Source organism: Sorex araneus, chromosome X, assembly GCF_027595985.1.
Source record: "Sorex araneus isolate mSorAra2 chromosome X, mSorAra2.pri, whole genome shotgun sequence".
NCBI classification, from domain to species: domain Eukaryota; kingdom Metazoa; phylum Chordata; class Mammalia; order Eulipotyphla; family Soricidae; genus Sorex; species Sorex araneus.
In genome coordinates, this window is record NC_073313.1 from 363,014,880 (window position 1) to 363,039,499 (window position 24,620).

At 46.6% G+C, this 24,620-nt stretch overlaps 1 protein-coding gene across 1 annotated transcript in view; it reads right to left on the reverse strand.

The window, feature by feature from the left end:
* Positions 1 to 283: 283 nt before the first annotated feature.
* The window catches only part of LOC101550540 (phospholipase B1, membrane-associated-like), a 90,997-nt gene continuing 66,660 nt past the window's right edge, over positions 284 to 24,620 (reverse strand). Inside the window, exons 26-38 of the mRNA XM_055121361.1 lie at positions 24,175 to 24,256; positions 20,844 to 20,948; positions 20,657 to 20,752; positions 16,942 to 17,015; positions 9,344 to 9,387; positions 8,736 to 8,844; positions 5,589 to 5,640; positions 5,284 to 5,364; positions 3,812 to 3,909; positions 2,571 to 2,652; positions 1,884 to 1,988; positions 447 to 542; positions 284 to 355 (exon numbers count right to left, since the gene is read on the reverse strand). Of these exons, the coding sequence (XP_054977336.1) occupies positions 284 to 355; positions 447 to 542; positions 1,884 to 1,988; positions 2,571 to 2,652; positions 3,812 to 3,909; positions 5,284 to 5,364; positions 5,589 to 5,640; positions 8,736 to 8,844; positions 9,344 to 9,387; positions 16,942 to 17,015; positions 20,657 to 20,752; positions 20,844 to 20,948; positions 24,175 to 24,256 (1,096 nt within the window). The remainder of the gene's footprint in view (positions 356 to 446; positions 543 to 1,883; positions 1,989 to 2,570; positions 2,653 to 3,811; positions 3,910 to 5,283; positions 5,365 to 5,588; positions 5,641 to 8,735; positions 8,845 to 9,343; positions 9,388 to 16,941; positions 17,016 to 20,656; positions 20,753 to 20,843; positions 20,949 to 24,174; positions 24,257 to 24,620) is intronic.

The window sequence follows — 24,620 nt, forward strand, 5'->3', positions numbered from 1 at the left end:
GAATCACTCCTAGCGGTGCTCAGGGAACCACATGGGATGCTGGGAATAGAACTCGGGTTAGCTGTGTGCAAGGCAAATGCCCTACCCACTGTGCTATTGCTCCAGCTCCCGGGAACGCTTATTTCCTGAGTTCAGGAACACGGGCTGCCACTACTCCTTCTGACAGATGAACAAAGGGCAAGTCCTTTGTTTCTCTAGGGTTCAGCTTGGGCAGAAACTCATGAGCACCAGGCAGATTAGGCCAGGTTATCTCCTGTGCAGAGAGTAGCAGGGCTGGGGAATACTAAGGACCCATCGTCTCATTTCTATAGACATCAGCAGGTGGGCTAGCTCCCTCGTCTCCCACTCCCTGAGTCTAAGAACCAACAACACATTCTACTCTGTCGGGGAGAATGCTCTGCTTGAAACCAAGAGCCCCTGAGCACTGGGATGTCCCATTTGTTTACCATATTGTTCCACAGGGCCCTGGCGAGCTGGCTGTGGAATTTCTGACTCGGATGGAAACAGTCTGAGATGAAGAAGGATGCATCCAGGCTCCCATCCTGCAGGAGAGAAACATGACCCCCTTACTCTACTGCTGGTTCTGAGGATAGAGAGGGGGAACTGAGGTTGTGAAACCTGGGATCGGTCACCCTAAATCCCCCGCCCTTTAGTAGAGATCTGAGCCATGGGATCTGCTCCTGTAGGGTCAGCTTCAGGGTCAGAGCCCTCATCGGTGGGATCAGAGCAATCCTATAGGTTAATAGCCTAAGATGTCCCTAAACACTTGCCTTCATTTCTAATCCCCCAATTCCCGCTATTTAATAATATTGGTGCCATTTCTTAATAAAATTTTATGAAATAAAAATATTTTGTAAAAGTTAAAAATACATCTTTTAGAGACCTTTCCACCAGTGCTCAAAGGTCCGGAGTCCCCTGCAGTGGCACCTGGCTGATGGTTGGGGCTCGGGCCAGTGATGCCGTGCTGCTCAGGTCAGCTGCTGGAGTCACATGCAAGAGGGCATGGGGTTGGGGGCTCTCACGTGGGGGATGGGACACAGACCATCGTGCATGCCAGGCGCCCCTGTAGTTTAGGCTCATGTGTGCGATGCTCTTGAGCCTTTACCACGTTTGACATGGTGAGAGCCTCATCCCTGAGGAAGTCCTGGGCAGTCAGCCTAGAAAAACTACTTGCCAGCTCTTGGCCAGTTGGCCCTGGGGGTCTTTGTGGAGAGAAAGGGACCAGGTATAGCACAGCCATGCCAGGAAAGCCTGACACCCAACACCCCACCTGCTCACTGGGGACAACAGAGTTGCTCCAGTTCCCCACCAGCTTCTGCCCATGAGGACCAGAGGACAGAACTCAACATCCTGGATGCAAGGGTCAGGACAAGGGAATCGCATGCATGTGAAATACCCGGCACCTTCCTGCACCACAGCAGGTGGCAGGAGGGGGGCTGTCAAAAAGTGAGAAACTCACACAGCAGGTGCTTGACTTGCATGCAGCTAACCTGAGGATTCAATCCCCGACACCACACATGGACCCCAAGCACTATCAGGAGTGATCACTGAGCACAGAGCCAGGAGTAAGACCTGAGCACTGCCAGGTCTGGTACAAAAACAAGGAAAAAAAGTGAATATGTCAGATACTCTCCAGGCTTGCTTCTCTTTCTCTTATTTCCTCTGATTTTTAGGTAAGAGACTTCCCGTGGCTGAGCCCTTCTTACAGGGTTGATAAAAGTCCCCTTGGAAGGCAGATGGGCCAATGTGATGTAGGGAAACTTCAGGCCAGGGTGTACTTAAATGCTCAGGAAAGTGGGGGCTTTCTGAGGAGCTCAGATGCTCCAGGCGCTGTGCCACCAGGCCAGCCCCTGGGCTTTCCCACTAGGTAGGAGTCTGCATACCCGCAGCGAAGGGATCCGGATATTTGCCATGAAGGGCTGCAGCACCACGGTGAAGTCCTCTTTTGTGTCATAGCGCGATTTTCCCAGGACAGTATGCAAGGCGTTCTGGAACACAGGCTCCGGGTCCTTCACACAGGCCCCAGCCCGGCCTGGGCCCCAGCAGGGCAGGGAGAGGAGCCCAGAGAAGGTGAATCCCAGCTCCCTGGCAGGTGCCTTTCCAGAGTCCTGGGCACAGGCTGGAACACCTGTTGTCTGGACACTGCCAGCTCTGAAGGATCCAGCAGCAAATCCCATGGGACTCAAAACCTGGAGGCCAACTCCAGAGACACCAGGTTGGGGACCCCCTAGCCTGCCTGTGCAGGAGGTCATAGGGTCACTGGGTTTTCCAGGTTCAGGGCAGGAAAGGTGGTCCCCTAAGGTTCCAGGATTACTGAAATTATAAGGGCAAGTACCATAATGAAGACACCAAGGGCAGCTCTGACCTACCCGGGATTCCCCTGAGGTTCCCCCCACTGAGGTGCCTGATCCTCAGGTGGGGCACAGGAAGAAACCAAGATGGCCATGTCACCTTCAAACCCTGAGTGTCTCCCTTCCCTTCCATCTGCCCTAGAAGACCCTTTGCCAGTGTGTTAAAGCAAGGGGTCTCTGGGGAGCAACTCCAAATGATGGTGCTCTTCTTTGTCTCACCTGATAGGTTTCGATCATGTTGTCCAGGAAGATTACATCAGAGGAACTCGTTTTTGGACTCAGAACGCAGTCACAAGCATAGCTGCATAAGATTGGGGCAGGGAGGGAGGTGGAGGTAAGTAACATAAATAACATGAGGAAGCAGAGCCAAGCAAGCTCTTGTTAGCAGCTGATTCTGACCCAGAGGGATGGAATATGGGGGCTGGGGGGTCCCTGGAGCCCTGACTCAGGGACACAGGGGTCATGGGCTCTAACCCGCTGTGTGCAGGTGGGGATCAGGCCTGACCAGAGCCTGGATTCAGTCCCCAGGGAACCAGAACAAGCCCCCTTCCCATGCCCCCCGTTGCCCAGTTCACTGAGCACAAGTACCTGCTGACAGCAGGCCCAGGGCTGAGACAAACTCCAGCGAGTTTGTCCAGAGCCTGTGGGTTTAGACAACAGAATGCCATGCTCCACTTCAAATAAAGAAAGTAAAATTAGCCCTGGTGCCTTGGTGGTCCCACCCGCTCACTCATCCTTGGTTCACAACAGGGTTTCCCTGTGCCCCCGTTTCTTTCATTAGAATAATTTCACAGCCCTCCAATATAGTTAATGCTAAAAGAGGAATCTAGAAAGTTCTGGAAATAGGCCTAAGTTTATCCTGTGGAACTGGTCAATGGACAGAAGGAAGAGGAGGAGACAACACACCCATGTGTCTGCATCCAGCAGAGGAAACCTCCCACCACCCACACATGCACACGCGCGCGCGCACACACACACACACACACACGCACACACACACACACAGGGACCCTCGTGTCCCTCCCACGTCACTTCCCATCAGGTCACTGAAGGGGATAAAGCCTGGTAGCCTGGCTGTGCTGCTCTCTTGCAAGCATGCTGTCATCCCAGCTGGGTGACACTGTCTGCCCAGCACCAGCCTTACTCCCCTCCCTGGCTTCCCCTGTGCCAACAGGGCTTTGCGTATCACAGAAAAACCCACTGGCCCCGAGACAGGGGTAAGAGGGAATCAGGGAGCTTATCTCCCCACAAGCAGTGCTCCTGGCCCAGACCCCTTCACAGACTTGCAGCCCACATAGAGAAGACCCAGGGAGCAACCTAAGGGTCAGGATATGGGAGCAAGAGGGGGGCAAAGTAGGGTGAGGAGCAGGAACAGGCTAACAAAGAGGAAAGTAAGGGCAAAAGGAGGGGTGAGGGCAGGGGTGAACGTTAATCCAGCTAGAGCAGCAGCACCTGCCTACCTGGCACGTGGCTTGACACACTTCAAGGTCCTTTGGAATGACAGCCTTAGGAATTCGGGGTCCATGAAGTCCACCAGATTGACCATGGCTCTGGGCACCTAAAGGCAATGATGCAAGTGGAGGAGGCACAGTGATCCCCTCTTCGTCAGGCCCCAAGGAGAGGAAGCAGCTCTCAGGTCTCTGGAGAACTGCAGGCTGCTGGTTACTGGGGTGGGGGGCTTCCCTGGAGGTCTCTCCACAGGCCCTGCCTGAGGCTCATCAGGCCCCTGCAGCCCTCATAGGCCTGGAGACTCTTGGATGGGAGAATTGGCAGCCAGCGTGGAAAGGTGAGAGTTCAGCTTGCTTTGAGCATCCTTGAATGAACCTGTACATTCTCGGGCTTTCACCTCAGAGAGGCAGATGCCCTGTGGGCCAGGACCATCTCTCTCCATCTCAGTCTGGACCGGCTCTGCTGAGCAGGCCTGGGACTCTGCCACACAGAGACGCACCTGGGAGTCAGAATGCTCCCTCCTGGGCGATAAAGCTGCAACCCTTACAGAGGAGTGGAGAAGGATGCATTGCTAGGGACAGGGTGAAAGCAGGTGACTCCAGACGTGCCCTGTTCAGAGTGCAGTGTCCAGCTAGAGCCACCCAGCTGTCACCTCCAGGGCTGTCATGAGTAGGGAAGTCAGCCAGTGATCATATTTTATTCCCTTCTCTAATCTTATCTGCCTCTGGACTGATTCCAGTTGGAATGATGCATCTGTGGGGGTCAACCCCAACCTGTTACACAGAAGAAGCCTAGTCCATTGGCTCTCTCCATTAAGGAAGGGGTTCCCCATAACTCTCCCCACTGAGACTAAACGCCGTCCAGATAACAGGGCCCTCCATCTACCTTATCCTGCAGGTAGTCCAAGACTGCACGAACATGGTTTGCAAAGTTTTCTGCAGAATACATTGTCTGCAGAGAGAGAAGAAAGAGGGAAACATCAGGAAGAGAGGGAGGTAGGGCAGCCGAGGTCTCCTGGCCCTCTGACTTCAAGAACTATTTTCCATCTAGCACCCAGTTGTGGCCGGCTCATCATGTCAGAATCGGAGATGATGACTGACCATAGACTCATACTAAGATGGGCCAACCAGCAGCCTAGAACCTTCGGCAAGAGCTTTATTTCAGTAGCAGACAGTGAGTGATCTTCTTGGACTTTAACGCCTTCTTGTTCTCAAGCCTCAGTAGTTGTAAGAGAGAGGGATAGAAACATCATTGGTATGTCACCTGCTCCCCGCCCCCACCAACTGAGATCTGAAGGCAGGGACAGAAACCCAGGAGTCACAGGATAAGAGGTGTGTTTATGTGCCTGGTAGGAATCCTGCCCATTCACACAGCAGGGAAAATGCACAAATCTAGAGTCAGTTCTAGGGACTGCCACAAAGAGAACTCCAGTGGCCCAAAGTCAATTTCAGGAGCCTTAAGGTGCCCTTTCCCACCTCATTACCTTATTCTTGCAGGAATCACACAAATCATTGTTTCCAATCATCACTGTGATGAGTTTCCAGTCTTCATTGAAATTAATTTCCTAGTCAGAGGGAGGAAAAGAGATGACTTCACAAATACTGAACAAAACTACACAGCTCCAAGACATCCATCCAGCCCTCTAAGGCTTCCTCACCTACTGTTATAATGGAATTGAAATCTCAGAGTTAAAGGAATGTGAGAGGTTCATTGATAAACCACGGGATCTTAACATCAGGAGAGACTTTCAAGGTCACTATGACCAGCACAAACTTAAATCTGACTTACCGTGTTGTTTTCCATTCTTTCCACCAGAGCAGTGGCTTGCTTTAACAAATCCCTGAGGAGGAGAGAGACCAATTTTGTTATAAAGATTACCCAGATATTTCTTTCTAAAGGGTTAGAATGGAAACTTTCCGGGACATGATAGTACAGCATGTGCTGATATATACCCTGAGGTTCAGGGATCAGAAGCTGCTTGTCTGTTCTGGAGAGTTATCGCAATACATAATCCTGTGAAATATCAATAGTGTTTGTCCTAAAGCTGTAAGCAACGGTACTGCCAGTTCCATTTATAACTCATGATATTCTTTCTAGGAACTCATACACAAAAGGTCTTTAAGGTGCCATGATAAATTATTTCCTTTAAAAAACTGGTATAGATTCTAAAATTAAACCTAAGAGATTTTTTTGGTTGGGGCAACATCCAGCTAGCATACTCAGGGTTTACTCAGGCTCTGTGCTTAGGGATCACTCCTGGCAGTGCTCAGGGATCATATGTAGTGCCAGAGATCAAACCTGAGTTGGAAGCATGTAAAGCAAGTGCCAAACTCACTGTATTATCTCTCAAGCCTCTACCTAAGAGAGGCTTATCACACATACCATTTGAAGCATAACTACAAGAATTAAGTTTGTTGTTCAAACATTATGACTATGAACAATTGTTTTTCACATTGGGTCAATAAATATGACAGAGGGGTTACAACACTATCCAATCGCCGCCACGCTCCAGGCCGCTTTCTACCCACACGCTTGGGCCGAGCCTCACACGTAAGCGAAGTCTCACGGAACCCAGGTAATGCAAAACTTTGTGACCTCGACTCTGGGCTCAACGGGACCTGGGAGCAGAGATCCTCTGCCTGCTTCCCCCAGTCTCCTGCCACCCAGAGGTCACACCCATAAACCACCTCCTGCCAGCGCCAGATAATCTGCTCATCAGCCACCCTCCAGAACTCACAACGGTTTCTCTCAGAAGGGAGCATGAAATGAGGCTCCCATAACCATGCCATCAGACTCCACGCCAGGCTGTTTCCACTTGGGGCACCCCAGAGCGGGGCGGATGAGAGCCCTCCCCACCCCAAGAAACCCAGCCCCGGCAGCTGACCTCCACTACCCAACCACCACCATGCTCCAGGCCACTTTTCACACACTCAGCCGAGCCTCACGCATGAGTGAACATATTTCTGGAGCACATGACCGCTTCATGGCTGTGTGACACATCATAAGACACTCCCTACTGATTTTCCATAAAATCATAGAGGAAAATATATATATGGATATATATATACATAGATATATGCCTCTCAGAGAGCCTGGCAAGCTACCGAGAGTATCCCACCCACATGGCAGAGCCTGGCAAGCTCCCTGTGACATATTTGATATGCCAAAAACAGTAACAATAACAGGTCTCATTCCTCTGACCCTGAAAGAGTCTTCAATCATTGAGAAAGATGAGTAAGAAGCAGCTGCTAAAATCTCAGGCCTGGGACAAATGGAGACGTTACTGGTGCCCGCTCAAGTAAATTGATGAACGATGGGATGACAGTGATACAGTGATACAGTTGAGTTGATAAATATGACAGAGGGGTTACGTCACATGAATTAAATGCAGCTGACCCCATCCAGTTTGATTCCTAGCACCACATGGTTCCCTGATCATTGTGGGGTGCAACACTGGAATCCCCAAGCACCACTGGGTGTCATCTGGAGGCCCTGAGCACTGCACTGAACCACAACCTGGCAAGCCCAGAATTGCTAGCAGGGGCTCCTGGTCTCCACAGCACTTAAATGGAGGCCAGAGAGAAAGAGAGAAAGTTCCCAATAGTCTCTCTCTCTGCCTCTCCCCACCACTACTGATTTTCCCCTATTCTGTATATTTTCTTATTTTTTGTTAGCATATCTAAGTGCTTCCTTAGAAAATGGTGGGGGAATAAATTTACACTCTGTATGCCAGGTATATAGTTTATGGAAGGACTAGATTTTAGAATTCCAAAACATGATGCTAGTTCAGGCCCGTTATAGGCAGTGAGTGAGATGTAGTCCCAGTTCAGTGATTTCCCAGGAGTTTGCTCTGGGAACACCACTCAGCTTATATGACGAAGAAGGTACTTCCCTGAAAGGCAAATATATCTGGGAGCTGGGGCTGCATCTATTCCAGAGGCCATGTGCCTCGGCAAGATCCAGTTCAGACAACTGGACCAGCAGCTGCGCAGAGCAGGAGACCCAGGATCATGGAACTCTCGAGAGCAAGGGGAGGGCCTCCTGGAGAGACTGTCTTGGGTGTCTGAGTAGTTATGTTTAGCTTCCTCTGGCTTCTCAGCTTCATCCCTCTTTGACTTCTTAATATTTTAGGAAGAGAAAATGAGTTGCTGTCCCAGAGTCCTCCACAGAATTGTGTTTCTTCATTTATTTGGTTGTCACTCCCTGATTTTGTGTATTTTAATCTGGGCGGGCAATTGAACCCAGAGACCTAGTCATACAACGCTTTCACTCTACCACTGAGCCAAATCCTCATCCTGACACTTCCTGATCTTTTGGGGGAGCCACTATTTGTGACTATCTGGCAAGACTGAATCTCTTCACACCATTATGCTATGCTATTTCAGACACTGGCAAGGGTTGGAACCATTCATTCAATTACTTAGACTTGCTATCTATGAGATTGTAGCCCAAAGATCATCCTTTTGTGTGTGTGTCTTTTTGGGTCACACCTGGCGATGCACAGGGGTTACTCCTGGTTTATGCACTGGAAGTCCTCGGTGGGGGGGGGGGGACCACACAGGATACTGGGAATCGAACACGGGTCGGCCGCGTGCAAGGCAAATGCCCTACCTGCTGTGCTATCGCTCCAGCCCCTAAAGATCATCCTTTGGAGGCAAGTCTCTTGTCCATGCATACAGCCTCTCTAGATCCCTTCTGTAGCTTTGATCCAAGAGGTGACCCAATAGTCTCTTTCTCTGCCTCTCCCCACCATTACTGATTTTCCCCTTTTCTGTATATTTTCTTACTAGAGAGCAGGTAAGAGAGCAAATCTTGTAAGCCATTGTTGCCAGTGGACAAATGTTCCTTATGCACAAAGGTCACACAGAAATCTTCAAAGTAAACTATGTGCTTCCCACAACCCATCCCCTACACCCTGCTACCAAAATGACATACTTAGCCTTTGCTCTAGGAACAGCCTGATTGAAGGACGCACTAATGCTTTGGGCATCACCGGTGCAAGTGCCATAGCCTGTGAGTTTACTGTTGAACTTTCGAAGAATATCTGGAAGAGGACAGAAAGAGCTCAGGATAGGACAGAGTATCTTCTCTGGTCATGGGTCCCCCACCTGAGCTGCATTACCTTCTTCCTGTAGCATCTTAGGAAAGGGATTTCCAGGGAGGCAGAAGCATGTGCCCAACAAGAATTGGGGTCTCTTTTCTCTCTCTCCCTCTGTCTCTCTCTCCCCCCTTTCTCTCCTCTCTCTCCTCCCCACTCTCTCTCCCCCACTCCTCTTTCCCACCCCCAACCCAATTCAGCAAATAGTATCACTTGATGATCTAAGTGACATACATGTGTGTTGAATGAAGAAAACTGAGATTCAAAATGTCTGATATTTTTCCTAGGTAACCAGCTAAGCATAGAGAAAGACCAAGGTTTGAACCCAACTCTCCAGGCCTCAAATAAGTAGAAATTCCCCTCTTTTCTGCTATCTGGCACTGGACTTATTGAAGTCAGGGTGTCAGAGGAATAAATTGACATACTTAAGCTCTGCTTCACTTACTTGGTAAGGTGGTCACATTATCCAGCGAGCCGTCCCCTCCACCACTACAGGGAAAGAACAAGCCAGTGAGAGACTGAGTCAATGCTTAAGCTATTTACCAGTGAATGGTTGCCCCACATTTTCCCATGCCCCACCAAGAGATGCCAGGTTAAACAGTTGAGTTTGAAGGATTTTGAGAAATTTTTATTTATTAAACTGGAAAAGGGTCAGAGGTGCCAGGGTTCAAATCTAAGACCTCCTATATAAGAACCATGTGTTCAATTACTGAGCTACATCCCCATTAAACCCTGGGATAAAATCCAAATTTTTCAACATGTTAGCTACACTCAAAAGATTTGAAAACCAAAGAAGTTCCTTCCTTTCTCTGGCAAAACAGGAATAAGTGGATCAACATGGAAAGTATCATGCTAAGTGCAATGAGCCAGAAAGAGAGGGACAAACATAGAAAGATTGCACTCATCTGTGTAATATAAAATAAAAAAGAAGGAGACTAACACCCAAGAATAGTAGTATGTAATTCTAGGAGGTTGGCTCCATAGCTTAAAAGCCAGCCTCACATGCTGGGGGAAAGGCGTCCCAGATAGAGAAGGGAACACCAAGTAAAATGTGATTGGAGATCCCACTCGGGAAGGGAGATGCGTACTGAAAGTAGACTAGAGACTGAACATGATGGCCATTCAATACCCCTATTGCAAACCACAACACCCAAAAGGGGAGAGAGAGAGAACAAATTGGAATGCCCTGCTACAGAGGCAGGGTGGGGTGGGAGGGATGGGATTGGGGGGTGGGAGGGATACTGGGTTCATTGGTGGTGAAGAATGGACACTGGTAAAGGGATGGGCTCTCAAACATTGTATGAGGGAAACACAAGCACGAAAATGTGTAAATCTGTAACTGTACCCTCACGGTGACTCACTAATTAAAAAATAAATTAATTAAATTGTAAAAAAAAAGAAATACTACTTAATTTATACTCTATACGCAGATTCTCACCCAGCAGGCTGAAGGTACCAACATAATGTTTTCCTTTTTTTGTTTTTGGGTCATACCTGGAGATGCAGAGGGCTTACTCCTGGCTCTGCACTCCTGGCGGTGCTCAGGAGACCTTATGGGATGCTGGAAATCTAACCCAGGTTGGCCGCGTGCAAGGCAAAACGCCCTACCCGCTGTGCTATTGCTCCAGCCCCCACGTTTTCCATTTTACAGAGTAGGAAACTAAAGTACAACAGATTAATTATCTTTAGAAAGAAAGTGAGAGACCATAAGGTTCTCTGAGAATCAGCTAGAGCTAGAGGCCTTCAGAGCTGGGTAGTCTCTTCTCCTTCAGTTGGCAGTAAGTTCACTGGAAGGTCACGGGATGTCCTCTTACTGCCTTCCAAAGCACAACCTAATTTCATGCAGGCTGATCTAGATTTATGGATCTCAATCTAACTTCAAGCACACTCAATACTTCCTTTTTAAAAGTATTTTAATTCTATGTGACATGGGAATTAAAAAGGAGAGAAGCATTTCGGTTTCAACAAAAGGTTCAGTTATACTGTGATTCCTCGACAACTCTCTACTAACCCCTACACTAAATTCCAGGCAAACAATTTTGAGAACTCAGGGCCAACATCCTGTCCACCAGCAGAACCATCCAAAGAACAGACCATGAATCAAAAAAAAATAAATCATGACTATTCTTCATTCAAGAAATACCAGGCAGGAGTGTGCTGCCACCAGTCACCTCCACATCCCAAACCTGGCACCCAGTTAACAAAGCTTTCCCAGCCTTACCTTCCTCAAAAATACTGAATGCCCTGAACAAACATGATGACTTCTAAGTACCTGTATTACAAACCATAATGCTCAAAAGGAGAGGGAGAGAAAGAAGAAAAGTGCCTACCATAGAAGTAGGCTGGGGTGCTGGGGGGGGGGGGAGTGGGAAGGAAACGGGGGACACTGGGAAATGTACACTGGTGGAGGGATGGGTGTTGGATCACTGTATGACTAAAACCCAATCTTGAACAGCTTTTCAATGGTGTGTCTCATGGATATTCAATTTTTTTAACCTATAAATCCAATGCTTTGTTTTTTTGACATACTCAAGTTTTGTTTTTGTTTTTGTCTTATTAATGAATCACCGTGAGGGTACAGATACAGATTTACATATTCTCATGCTTGTGTTTCATACACAGCTTGAGTACCCATCCCTCCACCAGTGTCCGTTCTCCACAGATGACCCGATCATCCCTTCCATCCCCCGCCTCTGTGGCAGGGCATTCCCCCGTTCTCTCTCTCCTTTCGGGTGTTGTGGTAAGCAATGGAGTTATTGGGTGGCCATCGTGTTTGGTCTATACTCTGCTTTGAGCACGCCTCTCCCATCCCGAGCAGGTCATCCCACCACATTTTACTTGGTGTCCCCTTCTCTATCTGAACTGCCTTTTCCCCCAGCATGATAGGCCAGCTTCCAAGTCATGGAGCAAATCTGGTACTTATTTCTGCTATTCTTGGGTGTTAGTCTCCCATTCTGTTGTGTTATATTCCGCAGATGAGTACAATTCTTCTATGTCTGTCTCTCTCTTTCTGGCTCATTTCACTTAGCATGATACTTTCCATGTTGATCCATTTGTATGCAAAGTTCATGACTTCGTCTTTTCTGACAGCTGCATAGTATTCCATTGTGTAGATGTACCAAAGTTTCTTTTACCAGTCATATGTTCTCGGGCACTCAGGTTTTTTCCAGATTTTGGCTATTGTAAACTGTGCTACAATAAACATACAAGTGCAGATGTCATTTCGACTATACCTTTTTGCCTCTCTGGGATATATTCCCAGAAGTGGTATTGCTGGGTCAAATGGGAGCTCAGTTTCTAATTTTCTGAGGAGTGACCATATTGTTTTCCAGAAAGGTTGAACCAGTCGGCATTCCCACCAGAAGTGTAGGAGGGTCCCTTTCTCCCTGAATCCATGCCAGCAGCGGTTGCTTCTGTTCTTTTGGATGTGTGCCAGTCTCTGTGGTGTGAGGTGGTATCTCATAGTTGTTTTGATCTGCATTTCCCTGATGATTAGTGATGAAGAGCACTTTTTCATGTGCCTTTTGGCCATTTTTATTTCTTCCTTGAGAAGGTTTCTGTTCATTTCTTCACCCCATTTTCTGATGGGGCTGGATGTTTTCTTCCTTTCTTCTTGTAGAGTTCAACCAGTGCCTTATATACCCTTGATATCAGCCCTTTGTCAGATGTCATGGATATTCAATTTTTAAAAATGTTTTTAATGTTTCTGTTCATTTCTTCGCCCCATTTTTTGATGGGGTTGGATGTTTTCTTCTTGTAGAGTTCAACCAGTGCTTTATATACCATTGATATCAACCCCTTATCTGATGGGTATTGTGTAAATATCCTTTCCCATTCTGTGGATAGTCTTTGTATTCTGGTCACTGTATCTCTTGCGGTGCAGAAGCTTTTTAGTTTAATGTAGTCCCATTTGTTGATCTCTGTTTTTACTAGATTGCTTAGTTCCGTGTCACCTTTGAACAGAAACTTTACCAAGGAAGAAATACGAATGGCCAAAAGGCACATGAAAAAGTGCTCTGCATCACTAATCATCAGAGAGATGCAGATCAAAACAACTTTGAGATACCACCTCACACCACAGAGACTAGCACACATCCAAAAGAACAAAAGCAACCGCTGTTGGAGAGGATGTGGGGAGAAAGGGACCCTTCTTCACTGCTGGTGGGAATGCCGACTGGTTCAGCCCTTCTGGAAAACAATTTGGACGACTCTCAAAAAATTAGATATTGAATTCCCATTTGACCCAGCAATACCACTGCTGGGAATATATCCCAGAGAGGCAAAAAAGTACAATCGAAACAACATCTGCACATGTATGTTCATCGCAGCACTGTTTACAATAGCCAGAATCTGGAAAAAACCCGAATGCCCCAGAACGGATGACTGGTTGAGGAAACTTTGGTACATCTATACAATGGAATACTATGCAGCTGTTAGAAAAAAGGAGGTCAAGAATTTTGTAGTCAAGTGGATGGGCATGAAAAGTTTCATGCTGAGTGAAATGAGTCAGAAAGAGAGAGACAGACATAGAAAGATTGCACTCATCTATGGTATATAGAATAACAGAGTGGGAGACTAACACCCAAGAACTGTAGAAATAAGTACCAGGAGGTTGACTCCATGGCTTCGAGGCTGGCCTCACGTTCCGGGGAAAGGTCAACTCAGAGAAGCGATCACCAACTACATTGTAGTCGAAGGCCATGTGGGGGAAGGGAGTTGCGGGCTGAATGAGGGCTAGAGACTGAGCACAGCGGCCACTCAACACCTTTATTGCAAACCACAACAGCTAATTAGAGAGAGAAAACAGAAGGGAATGCCTTGCCACAGTGGCAGGGTGGGGTGGGGGGGAGATGGGATTGGGGAGGGTGGGAGGGACACTGGGTTTACGGGTGGTGGAGAATGGGCACTGGTGAAGGGATGGGTTCCCAAACTTTGTATGAGGGAAGTATAAGCACAAAAGTGTATAAATCTGTAACTGTACCCTCACGGTGATTCTCTAATTAAAAATAAATAAATTTAAAAAAAAATGTTTTTAATGCTAGGGGTGAGTGTTTATTTTACAAAAGCAGTTTGGGTAGGGCTTATGACAAAGACTCATTCGGAAGCTCCACGTGGTAAAGAGAAAGAAACTAAGCCTTGTCTTTCTATCTCACTCTGTATTTCTTTTTCTCTTCCCATCAGATGTCTAAAATCAGCTGAGCTGAGAATGGGGCATTTCCTTTAACCTCTGCTTCTTTTCTAACACAACATGATGGCCTCTCAGCATCTGTATTGCAAACCATAATGCCCAAAAGTTGAGAGAGAGTAAGAGGAAAATTGTCTGCCATATAGGAAGGGGAGGGGTTGGGTAAGGAGGGATGGGATATTGGGAACATTGGTGGTGGAAAATGTACACTGGTGGAGGGATGGGTGTTTGATCATTGTATGACTGAAACTCAAACATGAAAGCTTTGTAACTGTATCTCATGGTGATTCAATTAAAAAAAGAAAAAAAGAAAAAGAAAACTCCCTCTGCAGTCCCTGTTCACAACCACCCACTGTCAAAAATTCTGGGTTCCCAGTTGGGATGGGAGATGCATGCCGAAAGTAGATAATGGACCAAACATGATGACCTCTCAGTGTCTGTGTTGCAAGCCATAATGCCCAAAAGTAGAGAGAGAGTATGGGGAATATTGTCTGCCGTGGAGGCAGGGGGAGGGTGGGAAAGGGGGGGGGTATACCTGGGATATTGGTGGTGGGGAATGTGCACTGGTGGAGGGATGGGTGTTTGATCATTGTGAGATTGTAACCCAAACATGAAAGCTTGTAACTATCTCACGGTGATTCAATACAATTTAAAAAAAGGAATTCTGGGTTCCTTTTCCCCCCAACAAACTCTACTATTTAATATCAACCTTTTCCTCTTTATTTCCTTGGAAAAGTAGTCCCAAATCTCTTTCTTAATTTATTTAGGAGTATAATCTAGTATTTCTTATCTAAAAGTTTGAATGACTTCATAAAATGCTATTTTCAGATCAGTCTGCTGTGTGTACATTGCCCAGTGGGTTTAATATGGCAAACAAAGAATGAGCTGTAGGATTTAAGGGAAATACTGAAATAAACATATTCAATTTAAAGAAAATTCTTCAGTATTCTTGGGCTCTATAATATGTAAAGCCCCCTATATCCAGTGGGTAATGTTTTGCCCAAATACAAAGATTTTCTGTGGGAACTGGTCTGGGACTAGTGGCCTATGGACCACTCTTTGGAAAACACTAGTCTGTGTGTTCTAACTAGTGTCAAAATGTCTGTCAGACTGACCCAGTTTTATTCTCAATCCTACACAGTAGGATCTTGGAAGGGTTTTTTAATATTTAAGATAAGGTAGGGCTTTAAAGCATAGGAACTGTTGAAGATAGAAAGCTTTGAAGGAAGAGATAGAAAATTGAAACATGAGATTTTAGTGGATTTCATTTGTTTATTGAAGATAGCAGTGGCTGACCTTTCCCCTACCTATTGGGGAAAAAAAAATCTCAGAAGATGGCTTGATAGCATCTGAACCCTAGAATCCCAGTTGGACTTTTGGTAAGTTTGGCTGAGCCCCTCTCTTCCTATTTTTTTTACTTAGTAGTTGATAGTGTACACTATATTTTATTGCATTATTGCTGAATTGGAAACTCTTTAGAACCCTGCTGAACAATCACACTGTACTTAAAATATAATGAAAAAAGTTTTTGTATTTAGTTTTATTATTGTGCTAGAATCTCTTTTTAATTTATTTTTTAATTAGTGAGTCACAGTTAGGGTACAGTTACAGATTCACACATTTTCATGCTTGTTTTTCCCTCATGCAATGTTCAAGAGCCCATCCCTCCACCAGTGTCCATTCTCCACCACCAATGAACCCAGTATCCCTCCCACCCCCCAATCTTATCCCCCCCCATCCCACCCCACCTCTGTGGCAGGGCATTCCAATTTGTTTTCTCTCTCTCTCCTTTTGGGTGTTGTGGTTTGCAATAGGGGTATTGAGTGGCCATCATGTTCAGTCACTAGTCTACTTTCAGCACGCATCTCCCTTCTCGCGCGGGATCTCCAATCACATTTTACTTGGTGTTCCCTTCTCTATTTGGGATGACTTTCCCCCAGCTTGTGAGGCCAGCTTCCAAGCTATGGAGCCAACCTGCTGGTATTATGTACTACTATTCTTGTAAGCCCCTCTCTTCCTACCTGCACCACCAGGGATAGTTCTTCCCTACCAATAGTTGGCTGGTAGGTTTGTTTTATGGTCAGTTTTACTAGAGACCAAGTGAAGGAACACAGGTTGATACTTCTCCTTTTTTCTTGGCTTTTCTCTTTTTTGGAACCCAACTAACAATTAGGAGGCCAGATTCTAATAGATGCCAGACAGTCTGTCAGGAACATTTCTCTATATTGGGAAGATGTGGAACCCTTGGGACTCTGGGAATCCAAAAGGCATTCACCTCAACTCTGAGGGATTGTCCTTATGGTACTGAAACCCTCAATTCTCTCCAGGTACAGTAGCAGTCTGAGTAACGCCAAACTTTCTCCCACCTGAGAAAACTGCATTAGGGGGTTCTTCCTCTGAATTAAGTCGAGGATGATTACAAGCCTAATCATTCCCTGCTATTTTAAAATACAGGTTATTAACAGTGAAATATTCTTTCCACTAAGTTAATATTTCCTTCAAAAAATTCCTTTTGGATGTGCATTTACACTATAGCACTGTTATCCCGTTGTTCATCGATTTGCTCGAGCGGACACCAGTAACGTCTCCATTGTGAGACTTGTTACTGTTTTTGGCATATCGAACACACCACGGGTAGCTTGCCAGGCTCTGCTGTGCAGGCGGGATACTCTTGATAGCTTGCTGGGCTCTTCGAGAGGGACGGAGGAGTCGAACCTGGGTTGGCTGCGTGCAAGGAAAATGCCCTACGCGCTGTGCTATCGCTTCCGTCTTGGATGTGTATCTACAGGAAATAATTCCCCCACTCAGTCTCTGGAGGTGAGCACAGGGAGTGAGGGAAGGTCAAAGTTTAGTCTTACCTAAATGACAGTCCCCGATAGTCTACGGTGAAAGCAAGAATGTTGTCTGGTTCAGAGCCAAGTCCATTGCCGGCCTTTGAAAAATACCAAAATCCATCAGTCAATCAAAGCTTGGACCCAGCTTGTGTTCTGTGACACAATTTCCCTGTATCTCACCCCTTACTGAACCGGGCCATTCTCTGCCATTCTCATGAAATTAATGGCCAAAGGAATCATAGGGAGGAAATAGATTCAGTGAAACTTTAAAGTGCTTCATAAATGTTTGTATGCCCCTATATCCTATAGAACAGTGGTTTTCACCCTCTCTGTGCTCCAGCTCCAGAAAGGCGGAAGCCACTTCTTTAGAAGCATGAGGAGCTCAGAGGTCTGAGGACACTGCACTGGACAAAATTCTCCTCATCTTCCCATTTGTCCTCTTTCCCTCTGGAACACTCTGGGAGGCCCTCTCACAGCATCGGGAGCACTACTGGAAAGTGAAGGTCAGGATGATAAACCAGCGTTATTTCTGGGGATTAGGAATAAGGAGCCACAATGGTGGAATCTTTGCCTCTTCCCTGTGGAGGCCAAGAGGAAACAGATGTGCAAGTCAGGACTGCTTGTAAAGCATCAGTCCAGAGGGAAAAGGACTCTCAGGTGGGCAGGTGGGAAGAGCCTTTGAGTCAAGTGATGATATATTTTCTATAGGTCAAGTGTTTAAACTTTCCACCCTCGGAGACAATTCAGTGCACTCCTGGAAAGACTTCCTTGTACAATTGACAGGAACAGCAGCAAAATGCCAACATTGCCCTGCTCTGAGACAGTCAGAGTGGGGAGATGGGGCAGAAGAGGGTGAGAAGTGCAAGCTTTACAGATAGAAGGGAGAGGCCCAGAGCTCCCCCTCTGCTGTCCCTCCCTCACCCTTGGACCCGAGCATCCTTACAGTCATAAAGTCCCCCAAAGCAGCCACAACTTTAATATCTGCAGGTTTCAGTGAATGCACTGTAAAGACAGAGGAATACATCTGAGTCTGGGGGAAGGAAACTACAGTCAGTCTACTGCTTCATGGTCTAGGATAACAAGAACATGCCCTGCACATATGGTGACCAGGCAGGACTCAGAGTCCATGGTTCACACTGGTAGAATTTATAGAAATTTATAGGGAGAAATTACAGGAAGTCAAGTGTTTCCCTTGAAGAGAGACAGTAAATAATTCCTGGCCCTCTGGGGATAAAGGTGCTCAGGTGTGATGGCAGCTGAAGCCTGAGTGCATGACACGATGGGCACTGGCCCCTATAGGTGAGGGACAGGACCTAACATATGGTCATTTTCAGGAATGTCTGGATTTCCAACAAGAATCCTCATGCCAGGCCATTTCTGTTCTGAAAAACCCAAGGAACTCTTAAATCTAGTTCAGTGGTGGAAATCCGAGCTTCTGGAGGCTGGGCCATGCCCGCCACCCAGGGCCTTGGGAGCTGACTCCTGTCGGACTCTCCGAACATTTCACCCCTCCTCTGGCCTTCAATATGGTCTGGACCCCAGACACAAAGAACGCAGAGACCCTCCACTTGAGTCCCCTTAAATGGGCTGGAGAAAGAGGACTCTATTGGGCAGCCTAGCTCCTGGCCTGGCCATCCAAAGGTCTGCTGTGCAGCAAGGAAATCACTACAGGGAAACAGGAACAACATACAGACTCTTCTAGATGACCCACATGGCAGAGCAAACTGTCACTTGGTTATCATATGACAAGTTTTATCAGAGCATCATTGGGGAGAGTCAGGGATCTTGTTGAGTCATGAGAACTTACCTGAGGTTGGTATACTTTCAGAAGGAGAGGTGTCTGGACAATTCAGAGTGCTTCCATATGTCTAAGGGTGTGGAAAAAAATGTAACATCTCAGGGTTGAAAGTAGCCACACTTACCAAAGCTTGCTCCAGGACAGATTCCTGGGTCTCACCCTGGGAAAAGGTCTATAGGGCTATTTGAAGGGGCCTATTAGCTCCCTGGTAATCAGAAATATCAGCTAGTATGGGCTCTGATACCCAGTGAAGACTCTTCCATGATCCAAAGCAAAACTGGGGTAGCAGTGCAGGGGAGCCCTCCATACCTGCCTGATTCCATCCAACATTGTGAGGAATAGCGGTCCTCAGCACTGGGTTTGGGATTTGACAGGCTGGCTCCCTCTCTGAGCTCTCCTGATGGAGGACCCCTCCCTCGGTCCTCTCTGCAGTGTTTCCCCTCCCCTCTGCCCTGCTGGGCTGCCCACTGCATTGACTGGTGAACCCAAATGCAGCAACATGCAAGTACCGTTACAGTGCGCATTTTCCTTATAATGTTCTTTCTTGTGATCAGGAAAGGTTGGTCCTGGTGAATAAGGAAGAGGAAGCTAGTTCAGCCATTTTCAGAGTTCCCTGCACCACTCTCCCTAACCCACTTGAGAATTACTGATATGGGCTTCCCCACCATCAGCTTCCCTGCTCCACAATCCCATATCCCTGCCCACCAGCTCATGCTGCAGGCCCCCTCGCAGGAGGCACTAGGCCTGCCGGCCCACCCAGGGAACAACTGAAATAAACACTGAGGGTCCCAGGAAGGGACATGTCTGCTCAATGCTTCTGACCCAAAGGTCTGGAGTGGCTTTCTCACCTCTTTCTCTACTCAGACCTCAACAGAGCAGATGAACCCCCTTATTCCCACAGTCCTTTGGTCACCCACACCACTTCCTACTTCTAACACCTATGTTCCTTCATTCCCAGAGAAGAAAAAAAAACATTTAGAGGTCATGCCTCAGCCAGCACAGCTCAGGGTTACCAATTCTAAGCCAGCATCTCTCAAGAAAGAGAGGAATTGATAGATACTGGAATCCAGGAAGATAATTTAGCTTTCAAGGATTCAGCCTGGGGCCTCAAACATGTGAAATGTACTTTCCCACTCAGCTGCATCGTCATCTTTGGGTAAAGGGAAGAGGGCACTGCTTGTTCTCTTTCACTTCCCTAATAAATATCTTAGCTCCAGCATTCAAGGACCATCCCCTTGTCCACCTCCATCCTGAAAAATAGTCATTCTCTCATGTGGCACTCAGTGAGATAGAGCACCATTAGTCCCTTCCTGCTCGTAATATTGTGCTGACTCCTAACCTTCAAAATGAGAGCTTGAAAGGGCTGTTATTTCCCTCTTCCTGCTTAGAAAGAGCTTCATTCACCCCAGATTTGCTAAACTCACTGTATCATGGAGGGGTCATGGAGCATTCTAGGGTTTCCCAACCACTAGGGTCTGCCATCTCTCAAAATACAACCAAACAGAGCATTAGGCCTGATTAACTGAAGAGGAAGAGGCAGGAATGTGAGCAGACAGGAAAGAGTGTGAATCTGAGAAGATGCATTAGACTTTCACAGGCAACATGAAACATTTTTATTAAAACTCAAGGATGTTTTCACTCTACCTCGGTTGGACATGAGAAAATAATATCGCTTGTGAAATTATGCTGTCTTATCTTCTGGCCTACAGGCTCCAGCTGAAGCAAAAACAGGAAGATGGGGAATGAAAAGGGGTGTCAGAAGGGAATGGTCGGAATGTTGGTCAGAGGTGGAGAAGGGGGACACAGAGAGAGGATGGGGGGTTTCTTATTGTTGCCGGGCAGGAAACCCCACCTGAGTGAAGGGCCTCTGAGGCCTCTGAAAACTTTCCCAAGTTGTCTTTTTGGCAGAGGGCGTACTCACCCCCCACCCTGCCATCTTACCATGTTGTTCCAGAGGGCACTGGCTATGTGGCCATGAGTCTTCTGACTGAAGTGGAAACAGTCAGGGGCAAAGTAAGTTAAGTCAAGCAACCCTTCCTGGTGACAGGGGGCAAGACAGACTGTGTTAGAGATGCCAGAAGACAATGAAGACACACACACAAATATCCTAGACTGTTGCTTTCTTTACCTTAGTGCGGGGCACTTCCAACCTTTCAAAGAACGGCTGTAGGACCACAGTGAAGTCATCCCTTTTGTCATAGCGTCCGCTCTCCACTAACTGCTCAACCTGCACCTGTGGGGGATGGGGACAGGGTCATGATATCTGCCTCTGCTCATCTCAGAGCTATGTCTCACTCCACATTCATCCCAGTCTGACCTTACAGCGCACTGCATCTGCCTGGGATCCCCACTCCTCAGGAGCCGGACACATTTTAGTCTGCTTCTACCTCAACCCCAGACCCAGCCAGCTACTGACCTGGGCTATATAAAGGGGGAGAGATAAAACCCCTTTAGATAAGGCTAAAAGGTGAGGGTTTTGATTCTCTTCAACATATTGACATGATGTCAGCCTTTAGTGTGGGTCATACTAGAATATCACATTGGACAAATTATACCACCAAATATGTACAAAACTGCAAGGCAGTCAAAAATTGATTTTGATGATTTCAAAAATCTAATTATATCTATTGAAAGAAAGTAGGACTTTTTGGGGGTCAGGGCACACTTGGCAGCACCCAGGGATTGCTCCTGGCTTTGAGCTCAGGAATTATTCTTGGCAGTGCTCAAGGAATCATATGGGATACTGGGGATTAAAACTGATTGGTCACATGCAAGGCAAGTGCCAAAAGTAGGGCTTATTTCATGAAAACACCAGAAACACAAACTGCAATGCAAAGATCAAGATATTATAGTCATTCTGATAAGAGATGGGGTAGGGCAAGAAAGGCAAATGATCATTCAGTGACTTTTCTCCGGATTATGCTTACTTCTGTCTCCCCGTTTGTTCAGAAAATCAAGGATGAGTTAATGACAGCTGTGTATTCAAAAAATAAATTTTAAAGCCTGCAATTCTCTCTCTCTCCGTGTGTGTGTGTGTGTGTGTGTGTGTGTGTGTGTGTGTGTGTATCTCCCTCTCCCTCTCCCTGCAATCAGTGGTCTCAGGCCACTTTCCCCATCCCGTGACGGTCAATGGCAAAGGGCACACAAGGAAGAAACATAGGCCAGGCTCATTGGCATCAGTTGCAGTTTATTCCAGTCTCATCTCCATTCTCCTCTGACTCTCCTTTCCAGAATCTCTTTTCCTTCCTCTCCAGATCTTGCTTCTATTCTCCTCCATCCCCCTCCCGATTCTCCTTTATTCTTCTCTTGGATTCTCCTTGATTCTCCCCTTACCCACTCTTACAGCCTTAGTTATATTCCAAATGATGAGGGGTTGGAGATTACATATAGGTGTGGTCATACAATTACAATTACACATAGGTGTGGTCATACAATAAACGATGCAAAGTCCTTCCCTCAGGGGAAGCTTCTTCTAGGACAAACTCTCTTTCAGCAAGGAGACCCGCCTAAGGGCGAAATACCATCTATGGGTGCATTTCTCCTTTCCTTAGTCCAGTAACCATATAAGCATTCATTTTAATTCTACTCTTTAATGTTATTAGTCATTTTGTATGAGCAGAGTAAATGATACATTAAGCTTATAGGATGGCTTTCCGGGGGCATCTCGCTATAGATCTCAGATTACAGTGCTCAGGCCAGATGAGTTTTTCCTGACCCTAGCAGGGTCCTAATCCAGTTGTTACTCTTTGGAATATGACAGAATTTGTCCATGACAATGCTCTTAACTTATAGTTAAGTATTATGGCACTTGGCCTGGCCCATTTTGATGCCAGGGTAGCTCACAGCTTGCCCTGGGTCCATCCAGTCCCTCATTGGGACCTTGCTTTTGGGGTGCTAGGAACTAAGGGTAACTGAGGCTTAAATTGAGAAAACAGATGCCCAGGAGTGAATTAATTCCCAAGTTACAAAAGCATAGCATTAACTGTCTTCCTTTGTCTATACAAAAAGGACATTGTTCTAAAGTAACTATGCAAAGCACAGAAGGAGAAGAGAAAAGCAGCATTTACAAAATCAGAGATTTGTGAGGAATTTTACTTTACAAGTCACAGGCACTGCTTAGGGGAAAATAGTGATTAACTGGTTTGGGAAGAAAGCGCAGAGAAGAGGTTATAGATAAACACAGAGGAGTGGGAGTGCCTCCGGAGCACTGCGATGGGTGTAACCTAAGCTCAATAAACCTAAGCTCCCTGTGGCAAGGGAGACAGGACATACCAATGTTATCCTACAGTGAACACCTGTTTCTATCACTTGTGTGTGGGCATATGCCAGAATAGTGCTCAGCATTGCTGGGTGCATCGTTCCACATAAAAAGATAAAAAGAGAAAGAATGCATTCATGTTCCCTTAATTAAAATTCTCAAGATCAGCATTAGCCCCCTAGGTAAAGAAAGTTTAGCTTAGCTTAGCTTAGCTTATGAGAGCTGAAAATATGTGCCCAGATAGGAAACAAATAGAACATGAGATTACAATGACTTTAATCCTATACATTAAAGGTGCTTGTTTATTTTTTTACCATCCTGTGGCCACAGCTTGCAAATATCCCAGTCTTTGTTCTTAATGTATGTTCTAACTTTTCTTAATGTACCTTTTGACATAAGCAATGGCTCATGCGCCTGTAGTCAGAGAGCCAGAATGAGGAGGAAAGGGTGTATTCAATAAATGGCCAGCATGATCCCTTGTTCAGGTCTGTCAAGGTTGGCTCGCCACCTGGACAGCACTGTCCAACTCATTCTTTGCTACCAACCCTGCTTGGCCAAAGGTTGAAGGTGCCGGTCTGGATTGGCTTTATTATGGTAAACCACCAACCAATCAAAAGACAAGTCAGACTGGGCGTGTAGCTCAGTGGTAGAGGATATGATTAGCATGCATTAGGACTTGTATTTTCATGATGTCTCTACTGGACATGGAAACTGATTTGATAGTTAGACACCTGGGACCCCATTATTATATATTTTTCTGATATCTTGCCCTATAGTCCTAACTTCCTAGATCTTTTGAATATTCTTCTTAAAGTATAAATCTATTGAAATGAAGCAGAGCTGTTTATTGCAGTCTGCTCTTGGGGCCAGAGCCCTGGCTACCCTCCCCACTGAGATGTAGGGAAGAAGCTCGCCATAGAGGGAAGTACAGCTGAGGAGTGCTCAGAAGGCAATGTGATGAATTCAGGGATGACAGATAGAGGTACACTTCCCTGAGCCATGGTACCCTTCCAGGTGCCAGTACCCCCTCCCCGCAAAAGAATCTGCAAAGATTCTGCAGGGGAGTGTTTCTGCTCCAAGGCTCCATGGACTTGAAGGGCATCAAGCCTGAGCCATGTGACCCACTCTAGAAAGGCAGAAGGCTAAGACTAAAACTGCCCTCCTGAGTGACTGTTGTTGGGATGAACCCTTCACCACTTACCTGATACTCCTTGTTCACTTCAGCAAGGCGAGCAAGTTGTGGGTCACCATCAGAAAACAACATGAGACAGGGACATATACGCCTGCAGATAAAATAGAAGAGATGCCCTCACTCCACTGGCACTGAGTACAGGAATGGAGTAGGAACTCTGGCATAAGATTCAAAATGTGTACTGTAGGTATCAGAAGCCTGGGCAAAGGAGCAGACTGACTTGGGTATTGGCTGAACATTTCCCAGACCCTCCTCTGCTCAGAAGTACTCTAGTTACATCTGAATCTGCAGGAGTAACTTTCACAGTCACGTTCCCTGATGACTGAAGGGTCATGTATAGGGAAGAGCCATATCCTTTTAAGACACACTAGTGATAATCACGATAATACCGGCATGTACAGAATATTTTCTGGACCAAGAGTTTCAAGGGTATCCCCTATTTAATCCTTAGCGAT